Here is a 19,098-nt window from a genome sequence, read left to right as displayed (position 1 = left end):
ATTCCCAAAATTTTTCTTCGTTTAATTATTTAGGAAATTTTAGTACTTTTTTTAATTAATTTTAGACCCATTAAGTGAATTAATTTCATTAATACCCCCTAAAAAGTTTAAAAATTAACAAAAACACCCCCACCACCCAACTTCCCAGATTCAGGCTACCACCGACAACTACAAACGACCGAAAATGGCCGGTAATTAATAGTTGTGACCTTTTCCAGCCAAATCCACTACGGATCTGGCCGGAAAAGGCCACATCTGTGAATTACCGACTTTGAAAGAAATGGCTGACTTTGACGGTTAACGACAGGCATCATTGATAGACAATGACGGCCACGTATTTGGCCATCCTAGACGGCCTGATGAGGACTTTTCCGTCCGGCAACAGCCATATGTGGCCATGTTCTAGCCTTTTACGGCCGCTTTGACCCTCATCGCAACAAACTCTGGTGGCAACGAACAGTTGGTGGCAATGAACTGTTGGTTGCATAGAAATTTGGCCACAACAAACTCTTGGTTGCAATGAATAGATCTGGCCATGATCAAGTCCAGGCGTTGGTGACACATCCCGGCGACTCTTGGTCGCTTAAGAGATTTCAGATCGCTTAAGCGATCTCTTCCAAGGCAATAAAATATGCCCAGATCTAGTGGTAGCGCCCAGCCGTGCCTCCGGTCAGATGAGGTCGTGACATTCCAATGAGTAAGAATGAGAAAGAACAGAAATAGAAAGAACAGAGATGAGAAAGGCTAAGAGTTAAGCTATATTATGAGTACTAGCTTGAGAAAGAGATGAGCAAACATGAGAAAGAATAAGAGAGAGATAAGAGCATAGAGTAGGTTATGCGATGGGGAACCCGTGAATAATGGGTAGAGTATTCTCGCATGTACGCCGCATTGAGAGAGCGGCATGAGTATGAGAAAGAGAAGTGGTGTAGCCTGTGAGAGTACATGCGGATGAGGGCTATACCCGAGTACCCGAGAGAGAGATTGTACACTCACATGGCCAAAGGTTTCGAATCCATGCATAACTAAGTTTGATCGGCTGGAATGAGGAGAAGTAACGTAGAGCGGGAGTGAGTCCCGGCCGTGCGTCCGGTAAGATGAGGCCGTGACTACTAAAGAGAGTTAGTAGAAATGAATTATGAGAAATGGGAATGAGATAATAGAGAGAATTAAAGAATGAGAAAGCTTGAGAAAGCTTAAGAAAGAATGAGATAGAATGAGAGGTTTTGAGCTAGTAAGAATAGAGAGTAGAAGAAAGAAACATGCAGTTCTTTTGCCTTAATTGCATATACATCTCATACATGCATGCACCATGATTTCTTCCATGGTTAGTAGAGAGTATGATGAGCATAGAGAGAACCATGATTTCCTCATGGTGAGTAAGCATAAGAAAAGAGAAAAGAGAATGGAACAGAGAGAGAAAGAAAGAGAAAAACAGTGAAAAATAGAAATAGAATAAGTTAGAGTAAGGAAAAAACCAAAGAGTGAGTTGCGGGGATAGGTAGTAGAGGATTTACTTACTGAGCATTGTTGTGCTCACCCGGTTCTTCTCTGTTTTGCAGAGAATAGGAACAGCGGTCGGATGGACGTCAAGGAGCGAAGAGTAGTGCACCATGTCCATCAGTTATGATATTTTGTATTAATTAGGAAGTTTTTAATACATAGTCTTTTGTATTTATAAAAAATTATATTTATGAGTAAAGAAAAATTTGAGCCCACTATTTTCCATACGCTATGTATATCTATATTTACATAGTATGTATTATAAGAATAGTAGTAAAGAGGTGTTACATTTTGGTATCAAAAATGTAATAGCCACTTTCTACTCAAATACTCATAATGAAAACAATAAAATAGTGTAAAGAGTTTGGGCCCAAATTTATTTTATTAAAAATATTATATATAATATATATATTCTTTACAAACATATACATTTTTACACAAAATTATAATATGTACAAAAGTCATCAAAAAACATGGTGGACAGTGTAACCGCTTCCCCTGGAGTGCCGACGTCCATCCGACCGTGTCCTTACCTAGATCCTGCAAAACATAGGAAAACAACGGGGTGAGCACTAAAATAATACTCAGTAAGTAAATCCTCTACTAGTTTAACCCTGTAACTCTCTCTCTCATTCTTTCCTTACAACTTCTCATTCAAATTCTCTTTGGTACTTCTCTCTCTATTTCTCTTTCTTAGAACTCTTTTCTATGAACTCTCTTTAGTAAGTCACGGCCCCATCTTACCGGGGGCACTCCCGCTCTACGTGACTTCTACTCATCCTCAGCTGATCGGACTCGGTTATGCATGGATTCGGAACCCTTGGCCATGTGAGTGTATAGTCTCTCTCTCTGGTACTTGGGTATAACCCTCATCCGCATGCACTCTCACGGACTGCACCACTTCTCTTTCTCATACTCATGCCGCTCTCTCAATGCGGCGTACATGCGGGAATACTCTACCCATTACTCACGGGTTCCCCATCGCACAACCTACTCTATGCTCTTTTCTCTTTAATCTCTAGTGCTCATTCTCTCTTTCTCTTTACTCTTAAAGTAGCTTATACTCAAATTCTCTACCATGTCTCAAGCTACTTCTTAAGTGCATAAAAATGCGTATGAATAACTCATGCTCACTACTGCACTTATGAAATGCTAAATACAAGATTGCATCAAAACGGTCATTCTACACAGGTCACACTAAAAAGGGCAAACTTGCGTTATACACCTCGGATTGCTACGGTTTTGGTCTCGTTTTAAGCTTAGAAAGTTTTTAAATACATAGTCTTTTGTATTTATAAAGAATTATATTTTATGAGTAAAGAAAAATTTGAGCCCACTATTTTCCATACGCTATGTATATCTATAATTTACATAGTATGTATTATAAGAATAGTAGTAAAGAGGAGGTGTTACATTTTTCCGAATCCGTGCATAACTAAGTTTGATCGGCTGGAATGAGGAGAAGTCACGTAGAGCGGGAGTGAGTCCCGGTAGTGCCTCCGGTAAGATGAGGCCGTGACTACTAAAGAGAGTTAGTAGAAATGAATTATGAGAAATGGGAATGAGATAATAGAGAGAATTAAAGAATGAGAAAGCTTGAGAAAGCTTAAGAAAGAATGAGATAGAATGAGAGGTTTTGAGCTAGTAAGAATAGAGAGTAGAAGAAAGAAACATGCAGTTCTTTTGCCTTAATGATCGCTTAAACGATCCTATGGTATTGTTTAAGCGATTCTTCGCTTTTACTCTTGATCTCTTAAGCGATGTTAGATCGCTTAAGCGATCTCTTCCGAGGCAGAATAAAATCTGCCTAGATTTTAGATTGCTTAAGCGATCCTCTAGTATCGCTTAAGCGATTCTTCGCTTTTACTCTTGGTCGCTTAAGTGATTTCAGATCGCTTAAGCGATCATTTGAGGAAAAATCTTGGTCGCTTAAGAGATATATGTGGTCGCTCATATATCGCTTAAGCGATCATGACAAAAAAGAGAAGAATCCTACATTTCTCCTGAATTATGTAATAATTTGTCTTTATAGAGCTAATTTCGAAATAACTGTGATTGTGATCATTTAGACCTCACTCATTTTCCTCCCAAATCCGAAAAGAATAAGCAGTAAGATGAAGTCATTTATACCAATCGAATCCATCACACATTAAAATATAAGAGATATCAATGTAATTAAAAGTTTAAACTTAAAATCATTCATCATAGTGCCAAAACAGAATAAATCCTAAGCCACTTTGACAAGTTTTGGAAATCGGTATAATCACTGTCTGAGATCATTCTTTGGTACCATGCCTTGCCAGCAGCCTTCATTGCAGATGTCGCCACTTTGAGAAGTTTTCAAATTCGGTATAATCACAGTCTGAGATCATTGTTTGGTACCATGCCTTGCCAGTAGCCTTGATTGCAGATGCATCCTCTTGGCCACCAGCCTTGATTGCAGATGCCTTCCCGACAGCCTACTCTGACAGCCCAAGCCAATTTGAGAAGTTCCCTCTCATTGTTTGCCAGCAACCTGCAAAATTATCCGGCACACCTACAGCCACATCAGCTTTTCTAAATAAAACATAAAAAAACAAAAAGTTTTTTAGGGCCAATTTGTTAAATGGAAAGTTGGAATGTCCCGGGAGTAAAATTTTCTCTCTTCACGAACCTAAGTTATGGAGTGCAAGATTGAAAAGTTCACTAAGTCCGTTTATTTCGGTAAAGCTCTGTATAAGCATTACACCTACAGCATCAGCACCACAACCCAAGTATCAACATCAACATCACATAAACTACAAAATTCAAAGTACAAGTTCCAAACCTTTTGATTGGATTGTGGTCACTCAAAACGGATCCATTTCCCCATAGAAGCACTCAACAGCCTAGCGCTCCCTAAAGATGGTCATTGTTTCATCATTCAATCCATCCATCGGGCTGTTGGTCATGTCGAACTGAATAAATTTCAGGGCATATGCCCAACAATCAGGATTGCAATAGGAAGATAACATTAGCATTAGAATTAGCTTATAGAACAATTGTATTATGTAAGTTTTATACAAAATTTACCTTGACTCATTTGTTGGGACGGGAATGCGCTTGAGTAGCCACTTTCCTGTCAATGCTTCATCACCAAGGTGCTTAAACATCCCGCTGTCACATAACAGCCGTAGGAACAACACAAACAGTGGCTCCAACTCAGCCTCCAACTGCATGTCTTGACAAATTGTTGGGTTGCAGTCAAGGATTTTCAGCAACCTCTCATCTAAGAGCGCGATGACTGCTATCCAATGCATTTCCTTGACCAGGATGATGCAGTAGACACTTTTAACCTTTGCCCAACTGTGGCCATATTTGGGCCTGTCCCCCATAACATACTGCATCATTTTGTCATCAAACTTAAAATCATTAGGGACGCAGTCCAAGTCTTCTGTGCCCGATCGTTTTCGCTTGGCTCCTTTTGCTACAGATGTACCAATGGCCTTTTTCAATAAATTGCGATATGTCGATACCAACGTTTGGTCAAAGGCCACATCGGTGATGACACAATTGGGATACAATAGATCATCATTGCTAGTTTGTCGCAGCCTCATCAGTGCCAATACCTCATCGATGTGCTGCATCAAATAAAAATAACATGATAAGTATACAATACCTCATGGAAAACATAAGCAAAAATAAGGAAAATTAAGCAAAAATAACTCACGGAATCGTGAAGCCAGCTGCCCATCATCAAAATCTTTTTAAACCAATCTCGAGAATAATCCCCGGTCTTACACTTTACAAGGGCATCACATCTGGATTCATTTTAATAGGCATAAAAGAGTTTTTTCTTTTCCTCCTCTATTGGCCTATACAAATCGACAGTAGACTCCATTTTTGCTTGCCCGCTTCCTCCATTTGTACGTCCCCGCTTCCTTCACCTCCCGCCTCAACCTCCTCCATTATAACTGCCCCACTTCCTCCAGCAACCTCTTTAACCTCCTCAATTTTGGCTTCTTCCTCAATTTGTTTCTTTGTTTTTCTCTTAATTACACGTGTTAGTACGGTGTAAGGCGATTTCACAAACCTACTCTTTCGACTCTCTCTTTTCAGCCCAGGTTGCACTTCAACCGCCTTTAATACTCCACCAACTTCCTCCTGCACCCTACCAACTTCTTTCTCCACCCTAACAACTTTCTCTGCCACCTTATCCACTTTCTCCTCCACCCTTTTCAACTGCTCTTCCATCTTATCAAACCTGCCATAAACAACTGTTGTAAAACTATCAAACAAACTGTTTATGAGATCAACCACCTCACTCTCTCGACCCCGACGCCTTGGCAAAGCGGTACTTGTTGTACCGGTTTGCTGAGGCATATGAATCTCTTCCTCCCTCCCCTCCTTCTCCCTCCCACCGATTGCAGCTTCATCTTCCTCGGTGTCAACCACATTCTCAAGCAATGGCCCTGCAACTGCCCTCACATGTGTGACCCCTTGTAGCTCCCGTGTTAGACGGTCTATCCCTTCATCCCTTTGATCCTTTAGTGCTCGGAAAGATGTGACATAGTGTTGTTGCGCTTCACCCCTAGTAGCGGTGAGGAAGGGACGGACAACCCCCTGCAATAAGAAACAAAATCAATCAGATTTAAGCGACATTTTAAAGCAAGTGCATATTCAAAAGCTTAATCCTTTAATCTTACCTGAGCTGATTGAATTTCAATCTCTATTTGCTCATAATCCCAATGGGTACACTTTTAGGCATGCCACCGCAACATCCTAGGAAATGTCTGTTGCACAACCAAAGCCCTAATCCTCCCCCCTACCTTAGCCAAGATAGGGATGGCCTCATACATCCAAGCCTACATTGTAAAAAAATAGTTCATATCATAATTCAAACACATATATTAAAAAATATATAACAAAAATATATTAATATTTACCTGTATTGCCCATAGGAAGCCAAACAAATTATACGTGGCCGCTCTATTCTTCTCAGCCCATTGGGAGTGCTTTAACGCCAGGTCTTTTGCTTGCAGAGACTCTATGGTTCGTTTAAATGATACTCGTCCCCACGGATAAGCATTAAAGAAGTTCAAGTTGCTTACAAACTTCACCTAATCAATATCAACAACTTTTGTTGAATCACCAGCTATTAGGATCGAATGTAAGAACAATACTAAGCATAGTTTGAACGTTTATGAATCGTTAAACTCACCATCTTTTAGCCTGTCTTCTAATTCCTATGCCTTAATAGACGTGTTGCCCTCCAAAACCTTGTTAGACAACCTTTTGGCTCCCGTACTGTCCTTTATTCTTTTTTCCTCAACCTCACTTGGCAATTCCCCACATCTTAAGCCAGTCACCAACGCATATTCCATCATCCTGAAATGTAGTGGCTTTCCATCCACTACGAACCACATTTCGTGTTTTTTGTTGCTTTTTATTGAGTGCAACAACATATAATGCACTCCCGATCCTTATAATGTCTTTTTCCATTTTGTGTCCATATCCCAAAAATGACTTAAACAAGTCTCTTTGAATCTCCTTTCACCATTTCTCGCTGTCCCTAAAATCCCTGTTATTCTCGTTAAAACATCCCAACTTGACCTCACTGTCACCCTCACAGGGAAGTACGGTACCGTATCGCTTACATTCTCCAATCCGTACTCTCTATAGTTTATGCTCTGTAAAATCTTCACAATCGATATAAACAAAATATCAGCAAAAAAATTAAACCAAATCAAATATAAACAAAATACGCTCCAGAAGAATCGCTTAAGCGATGGGCAGATGATTCTGCCTCATACAAGATCGCTTAAGAGTAAAAGTGACAAATCGCTTAAGTGATTCGTCGATTTTACTCTTCGTCGGTTAAACAATCTCTTCCGAGGCAGAATCAACATCTGCCCAAATCTAAGATCTATATCGCTTAAGCGATTCTAAGCTTTTACTCTTAAGCGATCTGAAATTGCTTAAGCGATACAAAGGATCGCTTAAACGATTATAGATATGGGCAGATTTGATTCTGCCTCGGAAGAGATCGCTTGAGCGATTACAGATCATTTAAGAGATCTTGTACGAAGCAGAATCAACATCTGCTAGATCTAAGATCGCTTAAGCGATCGTTTATATCGCTTAAGCGATTCATCGCTTTTACTCTTAAGCAATCCTAAATAGCTTAAGCGACCAACAGTAAAAGTCATCAATCGCTTAAGCGATACAAAGGATCGCTTAAGCGATCTTAGGTCTCGGCAAGTACAAATACCTTTTCTTCAGCGGCCTCCTCCTCTTTGGTGGCCTCCTCCTCCTCGCCTAAACTCTCGCTGGACTCTTCTTCCTAGCCTGAATTTTACCCGACCTCCTCTTCCTTTTCAGAGCCATTTTGCTCTTGTTCTCTCTCTTGTTGTGCCGTCGTCGTCTCCGCTGTTGGAACACCTTCACTAATCGGAGGATCCATCGGAGCAGCCATTGAACTGCTTGCGCCGCTGGACTCTACCATTCGAAGAGGTGTTGGGTTTTCCTCCTCATTGTGAATGTCAGCCATGGTTTTAAGAAAGAAAGAAGCTTTATGATTGAATTTGGGTGTGAAAATTTGCAGGAATGTGGATTGTTATTGTCGGAAATTGCACAGAATGTGTTTGGGGATTGAAGATATCGATTTTTGCCTTAATCAGTTTCGATTAAGCGATTTGAATGGGTGGGGCTCTTTTTCAAATTTCAAATTTTAAAAACTTTTATTAATTATGATTTTATCCTTATATGTTTTAATCTTTTTATTTTAACCTATTTTACATGTTTAATGGATCCTAACTGTGCTACATCAGCTACTCTAAATTAAAAACAGTTTCAAGGCTATTTTCTTAAATCGAAACTTAGAGGAGGGCCTGCCAGCTAAATTTTCTCCCAATTAAGCCCATCTGTAAACAAGTTAGGGTTGAACTGAAGTGATTCAAATTAGGGTTAATTGAAGTGAGTGAGTGTTAGAATTTAGAAACAGAGCAAGAATGGAGAAACGCTGCAAATTCTGGCTTCCAAAGAAGAACCGGTTCTGTGCTAACCTCCCTCTCAACGATTCTATGTAAGCTCTCTCTCTTTTTTTTCCTCTCTCGTTTTGTTAAATCTCTTAATTCTTACTAATCCTGTTATTTTATCGTCAAAGTTTCTGTGGCAATCACAACCCGAGGTCCGATAATCAGTGGATTCCATGCCCAATCGATCCTTCTCAGTAAATTTCTTTCACACTGCTTAGCTTATTTCTATTGATTTGTTTTTTGTTTTTTATTCTATAACATTCTTCTATAATGTCTAAACATTTTATTTTTATTTATTTATTTATTTTCTTTAACTTGACAGTTCTGTTCTCAAAGAAAACCTTGAAGGCCATGTGAAGAGATGCCCTTTATTGAAACAAGTTCAATCTTTGACTCTCCAACCATTTTACCAAAAGGGCATCAATGCCGGAAAAGAAGATGAAGGTGAACAAATGGATACCAACACAGTTGAAGATAATGTAACCTCTGAAATGAAGCGGAATACTGTTTATAGCCTTACTGTTCCTGAATTCCGTAATTTGATTAAAAAGATTGAGTCAATTCATGATTTAATATGTAATGATATAAGGGAATCATTTAAGATACCAGAAGCTTGCAATTTGTGGATTAAGAGAGAAGTAGACAGGTAATGAAGTTGAGTTAGGCCTTTTGTTTTATGCTGGGGTTGTTTGAATTTGTGAGATAAATTGATTGTTGGCAGGAAATTACCATTTCAGGAGAAACACGTTGTGCAACAGGCATCAATTCTAGGGAACTTGGAAGAATTTCGCGTATTGAAGAACTCTGTTGGAATGGATCAAGATGATGAAGAAAGACCTGCAGTGGTTGAATTTGGAGCTGGGAGAGGGTACTTGACACAAATGCTTGCAGATTGTTATGGCACCGAGAGGGTCTTCCTGATTGAAAGAAAGTCATACAAGCTGAAGGTCAGTTGACATTTGTATCATTCACTTAGGGTATAGTGATTGTGACTTCCTGAGCTCATTGAAACTATATTCGGAGTAAGTTATTTATTTTTTCATGTTATGCTGATGCTACTCCCAGGCTGATCGATCCTTGCGACAGAAAGAGAGCTTGACAATTGAGCGTTTGAGAATTGACAGTAAGGTTTTTTAGAATCCTATTCCATGAGTGATTTATGATTTCTCTGTGAGGTCTGAAGGCCTTTCAAATTTCACATTAGCTTTACTGAACATGAGTTTTAGTTGAAGTGCTATTGGTGCTGCTGTGATATGATGAACTAAGGAATTCTTTTTATAATCAATAATCTTCATATTTGCAATTTACTTTGTGTAGACCAAATATTGTTACTTTTTATGCATCCATCTAGGATGCAGTTTGTTTGCATGTTTGCTTTTTTAAAGGTACATGGCATGGGTCTCTTCACAAATTCTTTCTTTTCACTTGTTACATTATGAAATCCCACTTATGCAGTTGAGGATCTGAACTTGAATGCTGTGGAGTCTTTAAGGGGAATTCCTTATGTGGCTATTGGTAAACATCTCTGTGGTCCTGCAACAGGTAATTAATACATCATTGATCTGATTATAAAGCTTGTAATCATGAATTACATGTAACTGTCAGCCATAGGAGATTTTTCACTGACTTTATTTATATCAATTTCCTATTTTCTGTATGGAATGTGCTTGCTGCAGATTTGACTCTAAGATGTTGCCTGGCCAGAGAAGTGAGTCAAGAAAATGTTGAACAGAGCAGTGGTAAACACCACATGAGGGGTCTTTCAATAGCAACATGCTGTCACCATCTTTGCCAATGGAAACACTACATAAGTAATTAACATTTTCTTCCTTAAATTATATTGGAAACACCACATAAGTAATATATTTTTCTGGTGTGCATGTACATGTTAGAACTGCTAATCAGCTTTCATTATTGGCTGACCATATATCTTTGGGCTCCCTGCAGATAAAAAGTATGTATCCAGTTTGGGGATTGCCAAGGAAGAATTCCATGCAATTACATGGTTTACCAGCTGGGCAGTAGATGCTGATCATGGTTCAGATGATTTTGATGTTACTGATAGCAAATTGAATTTGGAATCTATGTAATTTTTTTAAACTTGTGTATTAATTGTTTGTTTGGAATATCATTAATTTACTTCGTTTAACCAGATGGATTGTTCTCCTCTATTTGGGTACTTATCTGTTTTGATGCTGTGCAGTGGGAAAGAAGTAGGTGGTGAGGTGACAGGAGGAGTTGAAGAAATTGTGAGGAATATGAAAGCAGTTGAAAGGGCAGTGTTGGGATTTAAGTGCAAGCAAATAATTGATATGGGGAGGTTGATGTGGATAAAGGAACGTGGGTTAGAAACAGAGTTTGTGAAGTATGTCCCAGCAGCCATCTCTCCTGAAAACCATTTGCTGATTGCCAGATTCACTTGACTGAGCAACGGTGTATTTTTTTTTTTTCTTTTTTATATCCGTTTGTTTTTGAGGTTGTAGGATCAACAATTTTGCCAAATTTTGGTCGTAAGTTCGTAGTTTTGCTACAACATATTGTGGTTAACTACCATCATACAGTTGGAAGGCAGGCAGCAGATGGTTGAGAACCGCGATTCTTTTTCTGCCTGAATAAATTTTTATTTGGACCAAGGTCAGCCACTGGTTACAACGACTTGTACATAATAGCATATGTACAATTTCTTTTTGTACAAAAATATTTTTTAATATAAAATTTAGATAATTTATTCAAAGTAATTGAATGGTCAGATAAATTAGAGATTTAAACCATTGATAATACTTTGGTTTCTTCCTCGCTAAATAGGCAAATATTCCTCATTTGGATTAAATCAAGTAACTGAGCTGTTGTAACGTTCAACAAAGCGATACGGTATCGGCCATGAATACGATCTTTTCGATATCCTTTCCGACATCAGGTCACGTTGTCAAAAATATATACGACTTGTCGTTTCATCTGAAAACGCAGGGCAAATGTCGTCCAAACATCTGGTGGACGTTTTACTGGTCCGTCCTTTTATATCATCACAGTCTGTTACTTTATGATGGTGAAATTGAAAACGCCATTATACCCGAAGCAAAATTATTATTTGATAGTGGATTTTGTAGCAGTTTTGTGGTGAGACCATCAGTGAAGTAGTATTTCTATCGTATTTCTATTTGTTGAGCATGTCTGCAGCAGCATTTGGCTTTATTTCAACTCCCAACTCAGTGAGTCTCAGTCTCACCCACCTGTTGCCTCCAAACACAAGCCTGATTTTCTTTAACTCATTATCAGTACCCACTTATAGAAACTCTTGTTTATCGAAGTCAGCTTCTCTTAATCAAGTATTATTTTTAAGAGTTCCATATGGATCCTTCAACTTCAAGCGCCATTCCTTCTTCACTTCCTCTAAACCCTTTTCTTCTCCTGTCATGGAGTGGCAGGATTGCACGTAATACTTTCTCATTTATTTTACTTTTTCTTTTTCTTTTTTCAGTTTAATGTATTTGACTAGTTTTAACAAGTTATGGCCAAATTGAATGCAGGGTAAGGACTGAAATTGATGTGCCTGTTTCGGTAGCTTATAATTGTTACGCTGACCGTGAAGCCATTCCTCGTTGGATGCCATTTATTTCTTCTGTAAAGGTGCCTCCTCACTTCACTTATTTGCTTTAGTTTATCTTTTTATATTTTCCTTATGTGAATGCCAGATTAATCAGACAATTATTGACTGCATAAAATGATTCAAAATTGCAACTTTTGATCAAACTTATGTGTTTCATGAGTTGTGTGTACCATATAGAGTTCATGTAAAATGATATATATTTATTCAGATTTAGTTTATCACGCCAGAAGAAAATGATGATCGATTCTGTGGTTATGCTATAATAGGTATCGGAAGACAAGCCCGACTTATCACAATGGTCTTTGAAATATAAGGCTTTTGGTCGTGATATTGAATACTCTTGGCTTGCTAGAAATTTGCAGGTGAGTATCACCGGATATTAAACCCATTTATTCTTAATTCTTTTATTTGATTTTTTATTTTTATTTTTTTCATCTTTCCAATTAATTATGCTTTGATTTATTATTTGCAGCCCATCCCAAATCAGAAAATTCACTGGAGATCTCTTGAAGGTCTTCCTAATAGGTAACTGGAATAAATCCCTGTGCAAAAACATACGATTTGCAAGCATGATTTCAGATTTGTGACTATATTTTAGAATCCATGAGTTACATTTTCTTGTCCAAATTTGTGACTATATTGTCCAATGTTTAGCAGAGCAAATTCTGCTGGCACGCAAAAGGTTATGTTGGATATTCTCTTGCATTCTTCAATTGCTGGCTATGATTCATAAATTTGTAGATGTGTTTGTGTAATTTAAGTAGCTTATAACAAACTACAAATTATAGAGATATGTAGTAATAGATCTTAGATTAAATTCAGTGAGTGCTGAAGAGAATTTGGAAACTGATGTTGATATGGGAGGCATTAATAGACCATCATTATTTGAAAGCTGCTGAATAATGCATTTGTATCTCAAAATCTTCTTGGCTAGGTGCTGGCAAAGTGTTTACTGATAGTAAAATAACCACTTTAAGGTTAAAGAAATTTACACTCTGATGGAGCAAAACTATGGGGAATATAGACAGGAGTTTATTCATCTAACTGGAGTATATCATGTTGAATATTATTTGCATCAGAGAAGATTAATGAGCGCAACCTTTTTTTTTTTTCCCCATATCGGTTGAGAACTTACAACTTCATAAATCAGTATGGAATTCCTCAGGTATCCGGAGATCATATCAAAGGCTAGCAGCTGGACTATACGTAACCATTTACTATTATTGTCTTCATAGCAATTGAAGGCTCTTTTTTGTATTATCAAATTGGTATACTCCTCACCAGACTTGTAGAGTCATGTAATCCTATTTTTTAATTTTCATATCAGTGGAGTGGTGTTCTATTTTGAATGCAAAAAAGAACTATGAATAAAAATGCTACTTCTTAGAACCTTTATGAAGACAGTATCACCTTTTATATCTTCAGATTGCTTGTGGTCTGGCATTTGCATCTGGAACATTATTAGCTGAACATAGCATGAATCAAGCATTGCTACATGTCCAAGTTCTCCAAGTTTTATCATCCTATAAATTTGATCAATTGGATGTTATATGATATCTGTATATTAATACCTCGTGTTTGAGTATTGTTATTTCGGTTGGCATAAATTAAAATCAGAATCTTTATAAATTGATTTGTCTCATGGCAGAGGTGCTGTTCGGTTTTTTCCAAAAGGTCCTTCATCATGCATAGTAGAGGTGAGGCCTGTTTGTAAAAGTATTCAGTTTGTACGCCATGTTGTTCTCATAGGAGCTTGAATTTCCTTTTACACATCAATGACCGCTTTCCACAGTTAACTGCACTTATGGACATGTGCGCTATATTAAGCCGATGCTACATTTGGGAGCTTAAAGTCATTCAATTTAGTGTGATGGACATTTTCCCTTGGCTTTGTGCTATGCCTAGGAGAGAAAAGAAAAGGGGAAAAAAAAAAAAAAAAAAAGGGCAGAGTGCTGAGACTTATAGGAAAGCCAAGAAATTCTTTATCTCTTTTCTACATTAAGCTGGGCAATTACAAATCATCTTTTTGTTTTACAGCTAACTGTTTCATATGAGGTTCCTCAACTTCTAGCTCCAGTTGCATCTGTAAGTTTTCTCACCTTTGATTTAGAACCTATTGTTGTTGTTGATAGAGGAACACACCGAATTTATTATCTTGGAAAAAATTTCAATTCTTTTTCTTTTTGGCTTTGTATTTGTATTTGGTTGCAAAGCAGATGAGTAGTTCATGATTCTCCAGTTAAGAATGTTCCTACACAGTTTGATGTGGCATGCATCATGTGTCTCTCTTTTAAACATTTTCAGGCCCTTCAACCTTTTTTAGAAAGCTTACTCAGAAGGGGTTTGGATCGTTTTGCAACATTTGTAAGAAGCTATTAGGCAAACTCAATTTATGATGGTCTCAATTCGGTAATTATAAACTTTCAGGTTTGATATTGTATCCAATTCTTTTGATGTGGATACTTTTCCCACGGTTAATTATGATTCTCTTACTTACATTTGTAACGACTATAAATGTATAGTTACAAAGGCTTCATATAATCTGTTTTATCTTTCAGCTTTGGAGTTACCGTCAGATTTTTGGACCAATGGTAGCTTTTTAGATTGACATTTTCTTCTTGTTTACCTTTTCTACTGGGCTTTTGCGATAATCAACAGAATTTTAGATAAGCCCTTTAATAAATTAAATAGCATGATTACTCTCCAATTATTCTTGGTCTCCGATCTCTATCATACATATACCTAGTTGGTTCTACGTGCTATTAAAACAGATGCAGAGTTCTGAAAATAAAACATTGGATATTTATATCACAGGGCAGAAGTTAGTCTGCGTCCATCAGCAGCATGATGGAAAAGATTTGTTCTTGAATAACAATACAAATCTCTTAGTAAATTCTACATTAAGATCATTTATAGAAATAACATTGACCTGTTATTTAAGGAAGCTAGTGAGCCCAAAATGAAAGCTACAGTCGATAATTTCTGGTATAACTACAAAGATGGTTCTGATAGTAGTACTTTTTCAGTTCCTGTTGAAACAACAAGTGTATGTAAAGACCTACGACGTAACGATTTTGGATTCGTCTGGTCCAAGGTTTGTGCTGCAACTTTTTCGATCTCACCATATAAGACCTCGCCACTTTTGACAGATGTTTTCCAGGTGAAGTGTTTTTTTGTGAGAGGGCGTTCGTCCACTCTCGAATCAGTTCCCCATTGAACCAGAGAAATCAAAATGTTAAATTTTTGGGTAATATTATTGTGTCTTGTCTCCCATCTTCTACTTGATCAAATTAAGAATTGAAAAGGGGAAAAAAAAAGGAGCTTGTTCTTGTACAAGAGTCCTTATTCGGCTAACTCTAACCGAACTCGAGCAATCTTACGAAATCAATCTACACGGGGTTTGCAGACCAGAAGCCATGAGACACGGAGGTTATGGAAATTGTTTAAACCTCCCTGGGGCCTTCCTAAGCTTTACCAAAGTCTTAAACATTCAACAGTCAAGTTAGTAATCATATGTCGGCGCCCAATTGGTCAATACTAAATATGTCTAAAACCTTTAAAATAAAGTATATAATAAGATGTCTTTGAAAAGCTATAAATCCAATTACATGTGACAAAAATCAATTAACTCGATGCCCAATATGCTAAAATATGAAACTAAATAATCTAAATACCAGCAGGTGCAACGAGCAGTGTAAGCTTTTGAAGGGAGAAAAAGAAGAAAGAATACAAATATAAAGAACTTTCAATTAAATTTAGATGATGCATCTATGATACATACCACGTCACAAATAAAAATGGACTACATCAAACGGGCAGCCACCCGGAAATTGGATTATTTACTAAAAATAATCCAAATGACTTTACACAAGAATAATATATTAGGACTCATTTCTACACCACCGCCATCCGTCACCCTATGTACATCAACCAGGAACTCACCCATTACAACTGGAAAATCGACACCTACAAAACTGGCAGCTGCTTTTTCTAGCATCTGACTGAAGCAGCCAGAAACAGTAAGAATTCCCTCCTAATCAAGAGATTTTATTTAGAAATAATATTTACATTCATCGGCCGGCACTGCCATCCAATAAACTCTTCAAGCTGCACAAGGCCTCTGCAGAAAGGCTGCAACACCTCATTCTCCGTTGACGAGGTGTTGATGGCTCTCGGTGATCAAGGGAAGTGAAGCATATTATTATTACAGTGAGATTGTCAAATGTGTTGAGGCGCAAAGCCTCCATGACAAGGTCCCTGGCACACTGCTCAGGGTCATCATGACGTCGCAGTCCTCGATGTACAAGGCTTACTGCATGCTGACTTGACATCACATCCCAGATTCCATCACATCCAATGATGAGAAACTCATCATCTTCTGTTAAAACCATCTGCCGGAATTCAGGCTCTGCTATGAGAGGTGAAGGAGAACCTCGAGGGAACTTCATATCCCAATCACCCAATGCTCGGGAAACTGATAAAACACCATTTAGATAGCCATCATCAACATAACCACCCAACTCTTCAACTCGCCTCCTTTCAGATGGATATATTGGTCTGTGGTCTTGAGACATGTCAATAGCCTCTCCCTTCCGGCAGAGAACTGCACGGCAATCACCAGCATTGGCCACCATCAGAAGCCTGGAAAGGAAAAGAACAAGATCAATCAACAAGGAGAGAAGAAAAAACAAAAAACAAAAAGAGCAGGGGAATTAAAGTGAAGTGCACAAAGTGATTCAAGGTGCAGAAATAAATTTACCTTCCAAATATCAAAGCAGTAAGTGCTGTTGTCCCAGAGGAGCTGCTCACACTGGAGTCATCGGCCAAAGCCAGGTCTGCAAGCAGATATGTTTTCCGAAGGGAGTTCTCAACCGCTTCCAAGAAAACATCATCATCTTCAGATGACTGGGGGAAGTTCACATCTTCAAAAAAAAATCTAATTACATTTTTCCTGATATACGCCGCTGCTTCAGGTCCTCCATGACCATCAAACACCTGATAGTCAGAACAACTTTAATCTAACATTCAAACAATATCATTAAAATACGGTAACAATAAAAGAATGAAAGGTTAATTACCCCATAAAATGCACTTGGCTTCGGAAATTTAAACAGGGATCCCAAGTGAGATGACAGATCATCAATTCTTATATGCTCATCTTCCATGTATCTACGTGGACCAATGTCCGCAAAACTACCAGAACGAATGCTGGGAACAAATTGCAGGGCAGCAGATTCAAGACTGGCATCTGGAATCTTTTCAGCAGATTTTATGTCCTAAAATATAAAAAAGTGGTCTGACATAAGTATACCATTTGAGAGTTACAAAGAAACAAATTTATGATCTCTGACTAAAAAGATCACTGAGGAAATTAAGAGGCTTGTTGCTGGAACAAGGAAACAGTTCTCAATTTTGCAAATAACTTAACTATAACAAACCAACAATTCAAGCTTACAAACTACTATGGATTAGAATCGAGATCTTGTGCAACTAATGTTTCACATAGCAACTATACTAAAAAAAAATTACACGAAATGGAATTCTGTTTATAGTTCATCAAAGCACGACAAAAAAGTTCAATCAAGTCAAACGGTATTACGAATATAAGATCTTATTATGAAATCTTCCCAAACCCAATGTTAAGACTTGGCTAAATCTAACCTAAGTAGGTTAACTGCAAAAAAATTGAACTAACAGCACAGAAACATAATCAAGCAATTAACTGCAACTCACAACATACTTGAACTTCCTTAGAGGCTAACTAATCTTTGAGTAATTTATATCTTAAATCAGTCTATACATAGTAAATAATCAATTTGACAATAAAATCATAAAATCTGATCTAACTAGAAAACTAACCACTTGAGAGATGGACAAGTCGGTTGAAACAGACTCCGATATACGAACTTGATTCACAGCTCGCGGAGAAACCGGCGATTTAATTGTAACAATATCTTCAATCTCTTCAATTTTGCTTCCTTTACCAAAATAATTATTAACATCCAACACAGCCACGCTCTGTTGCAAGCACACAACCTCTGACTCAGCTACCATCTTCAACAAGCATTTACCAACAACCAAATTTTCTTCAAATCTCTCAAGATCTAAACCTGCCAAACTAAATGAAATTTCAAACTTTTATTTTCTGTTTTCTCGTGTCAAAGTGTTACTAATTTTAGCGCAAATGATCAAACTTTGAGGCGGGTGGGCTTGAACTTGTTTATATTGGGTGTGGTATGGGACACCGGTAACCGGTGGCTACAGGTGAGAGTAGTTCTGGAATAGGACACGTGTAAGTTCTTGATCCATCTGATTTTCAGAGCGTGTTGATCACACAACCGAGAATAAAACGAGAGCTTATATTGATGGACACGTGAACATTTTTGGGTTGACGCGTGACCTTTGAACTTTTGCGAGGGTTGTTTCATGGAAAATGACGTGATCGTCCCTTCTTGTACCTTCCACAGATGAGTTGTCACGTTGACTTTTAGGAACAAAATGGGGGATATAGATGAGATTCCAGAGTCGCTCGGGGGCAATTATGGGTGTAATATATTTTCGCCAACGACTGGTGTTTTAACTGATTTTTTTGAAGTGTTCACACTTGCGTTTACTTGTTTGTTACGTTGGTGATGGACACGCAGAAACGTTTTATTACATGGACAAAAGTACCCCTAAATTCTCCAAAAATGACATGTTAGTGGTATTATAGTGTGGATGCGGTGACAGTAGCATCAGGACCGCAGATAACTGAAGGTATCGAACCCCACCAATTTGGACGGTCCTGTTAAATCTAGACTACTCTGGTGTTTGTTAGAAGATGGTCATGGTTTTAATCAAGAATTGTTGGCTTAATTCAGCCGTAGTTTTGTAGGGGAGCCACGTTGAAAGCGTGTTATTATTGAACCGTGTAGCATGTGCAAAATGAGATTGTTTTACCCAACATCAATTTTATAAAATAAAAACTAAAACATTATTTATTTCTTTAATTTT

General features: G+C 37.9%; 3 protein-coding genes across 6 annotated transcripts; 2 read left to right on the top strand and 1 right to left on the bottom strand.

The window, feature by feature from the left end:
• The first annotated feature begins 8,327 nt into the window (after positions 1-8,327).
• LOC116138061 (tRNA:m(4)X modification enzyme TRM13 homolog) lies at positions 8,328-11,185 on the top strand. The gene is made up of 9 exons (XM_031423782.1): positions 8,328-8,545; positions 8,627-8,692; positions 8,821-9,144; positions 9,220-9,445; positions 9,564-9,621; positions 9,954-10,040; positions 10,175-10,309; positions 10,446-10,584; positions 10,702-11,185. The coding sequence occupies exons 1-9, from the start codon at positions 8,472-8,474 to the stop codon at positions 10,919-10,921; spliced, it is 1,329 nt and encodes a 442-aa protein (XP_031279642.1). The 5' UTR covers positions 8,328-8,471; the 3' UTR covers positions 10,922-11,185.
• A 397-nt stretch (positions 11,186-11,582) lies between these two features.
• On the top strand, positions 11,583-14,790 carry LOC116138079. Of its 4 annotated transcripts, none has more exons than XR_004129261.1 (7): positions 11,583-11,931; positions 12,026-12,125; positions 12,372-12,467; positions 12,578-12,630; positions 13,271-13,373; positions 13,754-13,802; positions 14,143-14,190. XR_004129261.1 is itself a non-coding variant. In XM_031423807.1 (7 exons), exons 1-7 carry the CDS (start codon positions 11,666-11,668, stop codon positions 14,482-14,484), a joined length of 687 nt encoding a protein of 228 aa, XP_031279667.1. In that variant the 5' UTR covers positions 11,585-11,665; the 3' UTR covers positions 14,485-14,790. The 4 variants fall into 4 exon arrangements, 2 of the variants coding, with proteins under 2 accessions (XP_031279679.1, XP_031279667.1); XR_004129260.1 differs by having other exon boundaries at positions 13,256-13,373; XM_031423807.1 differs by lacking the exon at positions 13,271-13,373 and adding an exon at positions 14,410-14,790 and having other exon boundaries at positions 11,585-11,931.
• A 1,039-nt stretch (positions 14,791-15,829) lies between these two features.
• LOC116138071 (probable protein phosphatase 2C 49) lies at positions 15,830-18,315 on the bottom strand. Its single transcript, XM_031423793.1, has 4 exons — positions 17,965-18,315; positions 17,184-17,381; positions 16,865-17,100; positions 15,830-16,746 (listed from the first exon to the last, which is right to left on the bottom strand). Exons 1-4 carry the CDS (start codon positions 18,157-18,159, stop codon positions 16,176-16,178), a joined length of 1,200 nt encoding a protein of 399 aa, XP_031279653.1. The 5' UTR covers positions 18,160-18,315; the 3' UTR covers positions 15,830-16,175.
• Between the last annotated feature and the right edge of the window lie 783 nt (positions 18,316-19,098).

Source organism: Pistacia vera, unplaced genomic scaffold (assembly GCF_008641045.1).
Source record: "Pistacia vera cultivar Batoury unplaced genomic scaffold, PisVer_v2 Contig11, whole genome shotgun sequence".
NCBI lineage: Eukaryota > Viridiplantae > Streptophyta > Magnoliopsida > Sapindales > Anacardiaceae > Pistacia > Pistacia vera.
Note: the sequence above shows the minus strand (reverse complement) of the source record. Positions and strands in the feature narration are given on the sequence as shown.

What these genes read in the sequence shown, in the direction of transcription:
- LOC116138061 (XM_031423782.1), top strand. Translation starts at nt 8,472, where the DNA reads ATGGAGAAACGCTGCAAATTCTGGCTTCCAAAGAAGAACCGGTTCTGT. An exon ending in TGCCCAATCGATCCTTCTCA is followed by an intron (nt 8,693 to 8,820) that starts GTAAATTTCTTT and finishes TTAACTTGACAG; the next exon opens with TTCTGTTCTCAAAGAAAACC. An exon ending in TCTCTGTGGTCCTGCAACAG is followed by an intron (nt 10,041 to 10,174) that starts GTAATTAATACA and finishes TGCTTGCTGCAG; the next exon opens with ATTTGACTCTAAGATGTTGC.
- LOC116138079 (XM_031423807.1), top strand. Translation starts at nt 11,666, where the DNA reads ATGTCTGCAGCAGCATTTGGCTTTATTTCAACTCCCAACTCAGTGAGT. An exon ending in CATTTATTTCTTCTGTAAAG is followed by an intron (nt 12,126 to 12,371) that starts GTGCCTCCTCAC and finishes ATGCTATAATAG; the next exon opens with GTATCGGAAGACAAGCCCGA. An exon ending in GGCTTGCTAGAAATTTGCAG is followed by an intron (nt 12,468 to 12,577) that starts GTGAGTATCACC and finishes TATTATTTGCAG; the next exon opens with CCCATCCCAAATCAGAAAAT.
- LOC116138071 (XM_031423793.1), bottom strand. Translation starts at nt 18,159, where the DNA reads ATGGTAGCTGAGTCAGAGGTTGTGTGCTTGCAACAGAGCGTGGCTGTG. An exon ending in ACTTGTCCATCTCTCAAGTG is followed by an intron (nt 17,382 to 17,964) that starts GTTAGTTTTCTA and finishes TTTATATTTTAG; the next exon opens with GACATAAAATCTGCTGAAAA. An exon ending in AGCCAAGTGCATTTTATGGG is followed by an intron (nt 17,101 to 17,183) that starts GTAATTAACCTT and finishes TCTGACTATCAG; the next exon opens with GTGTTTGATGGTCATGGAGG.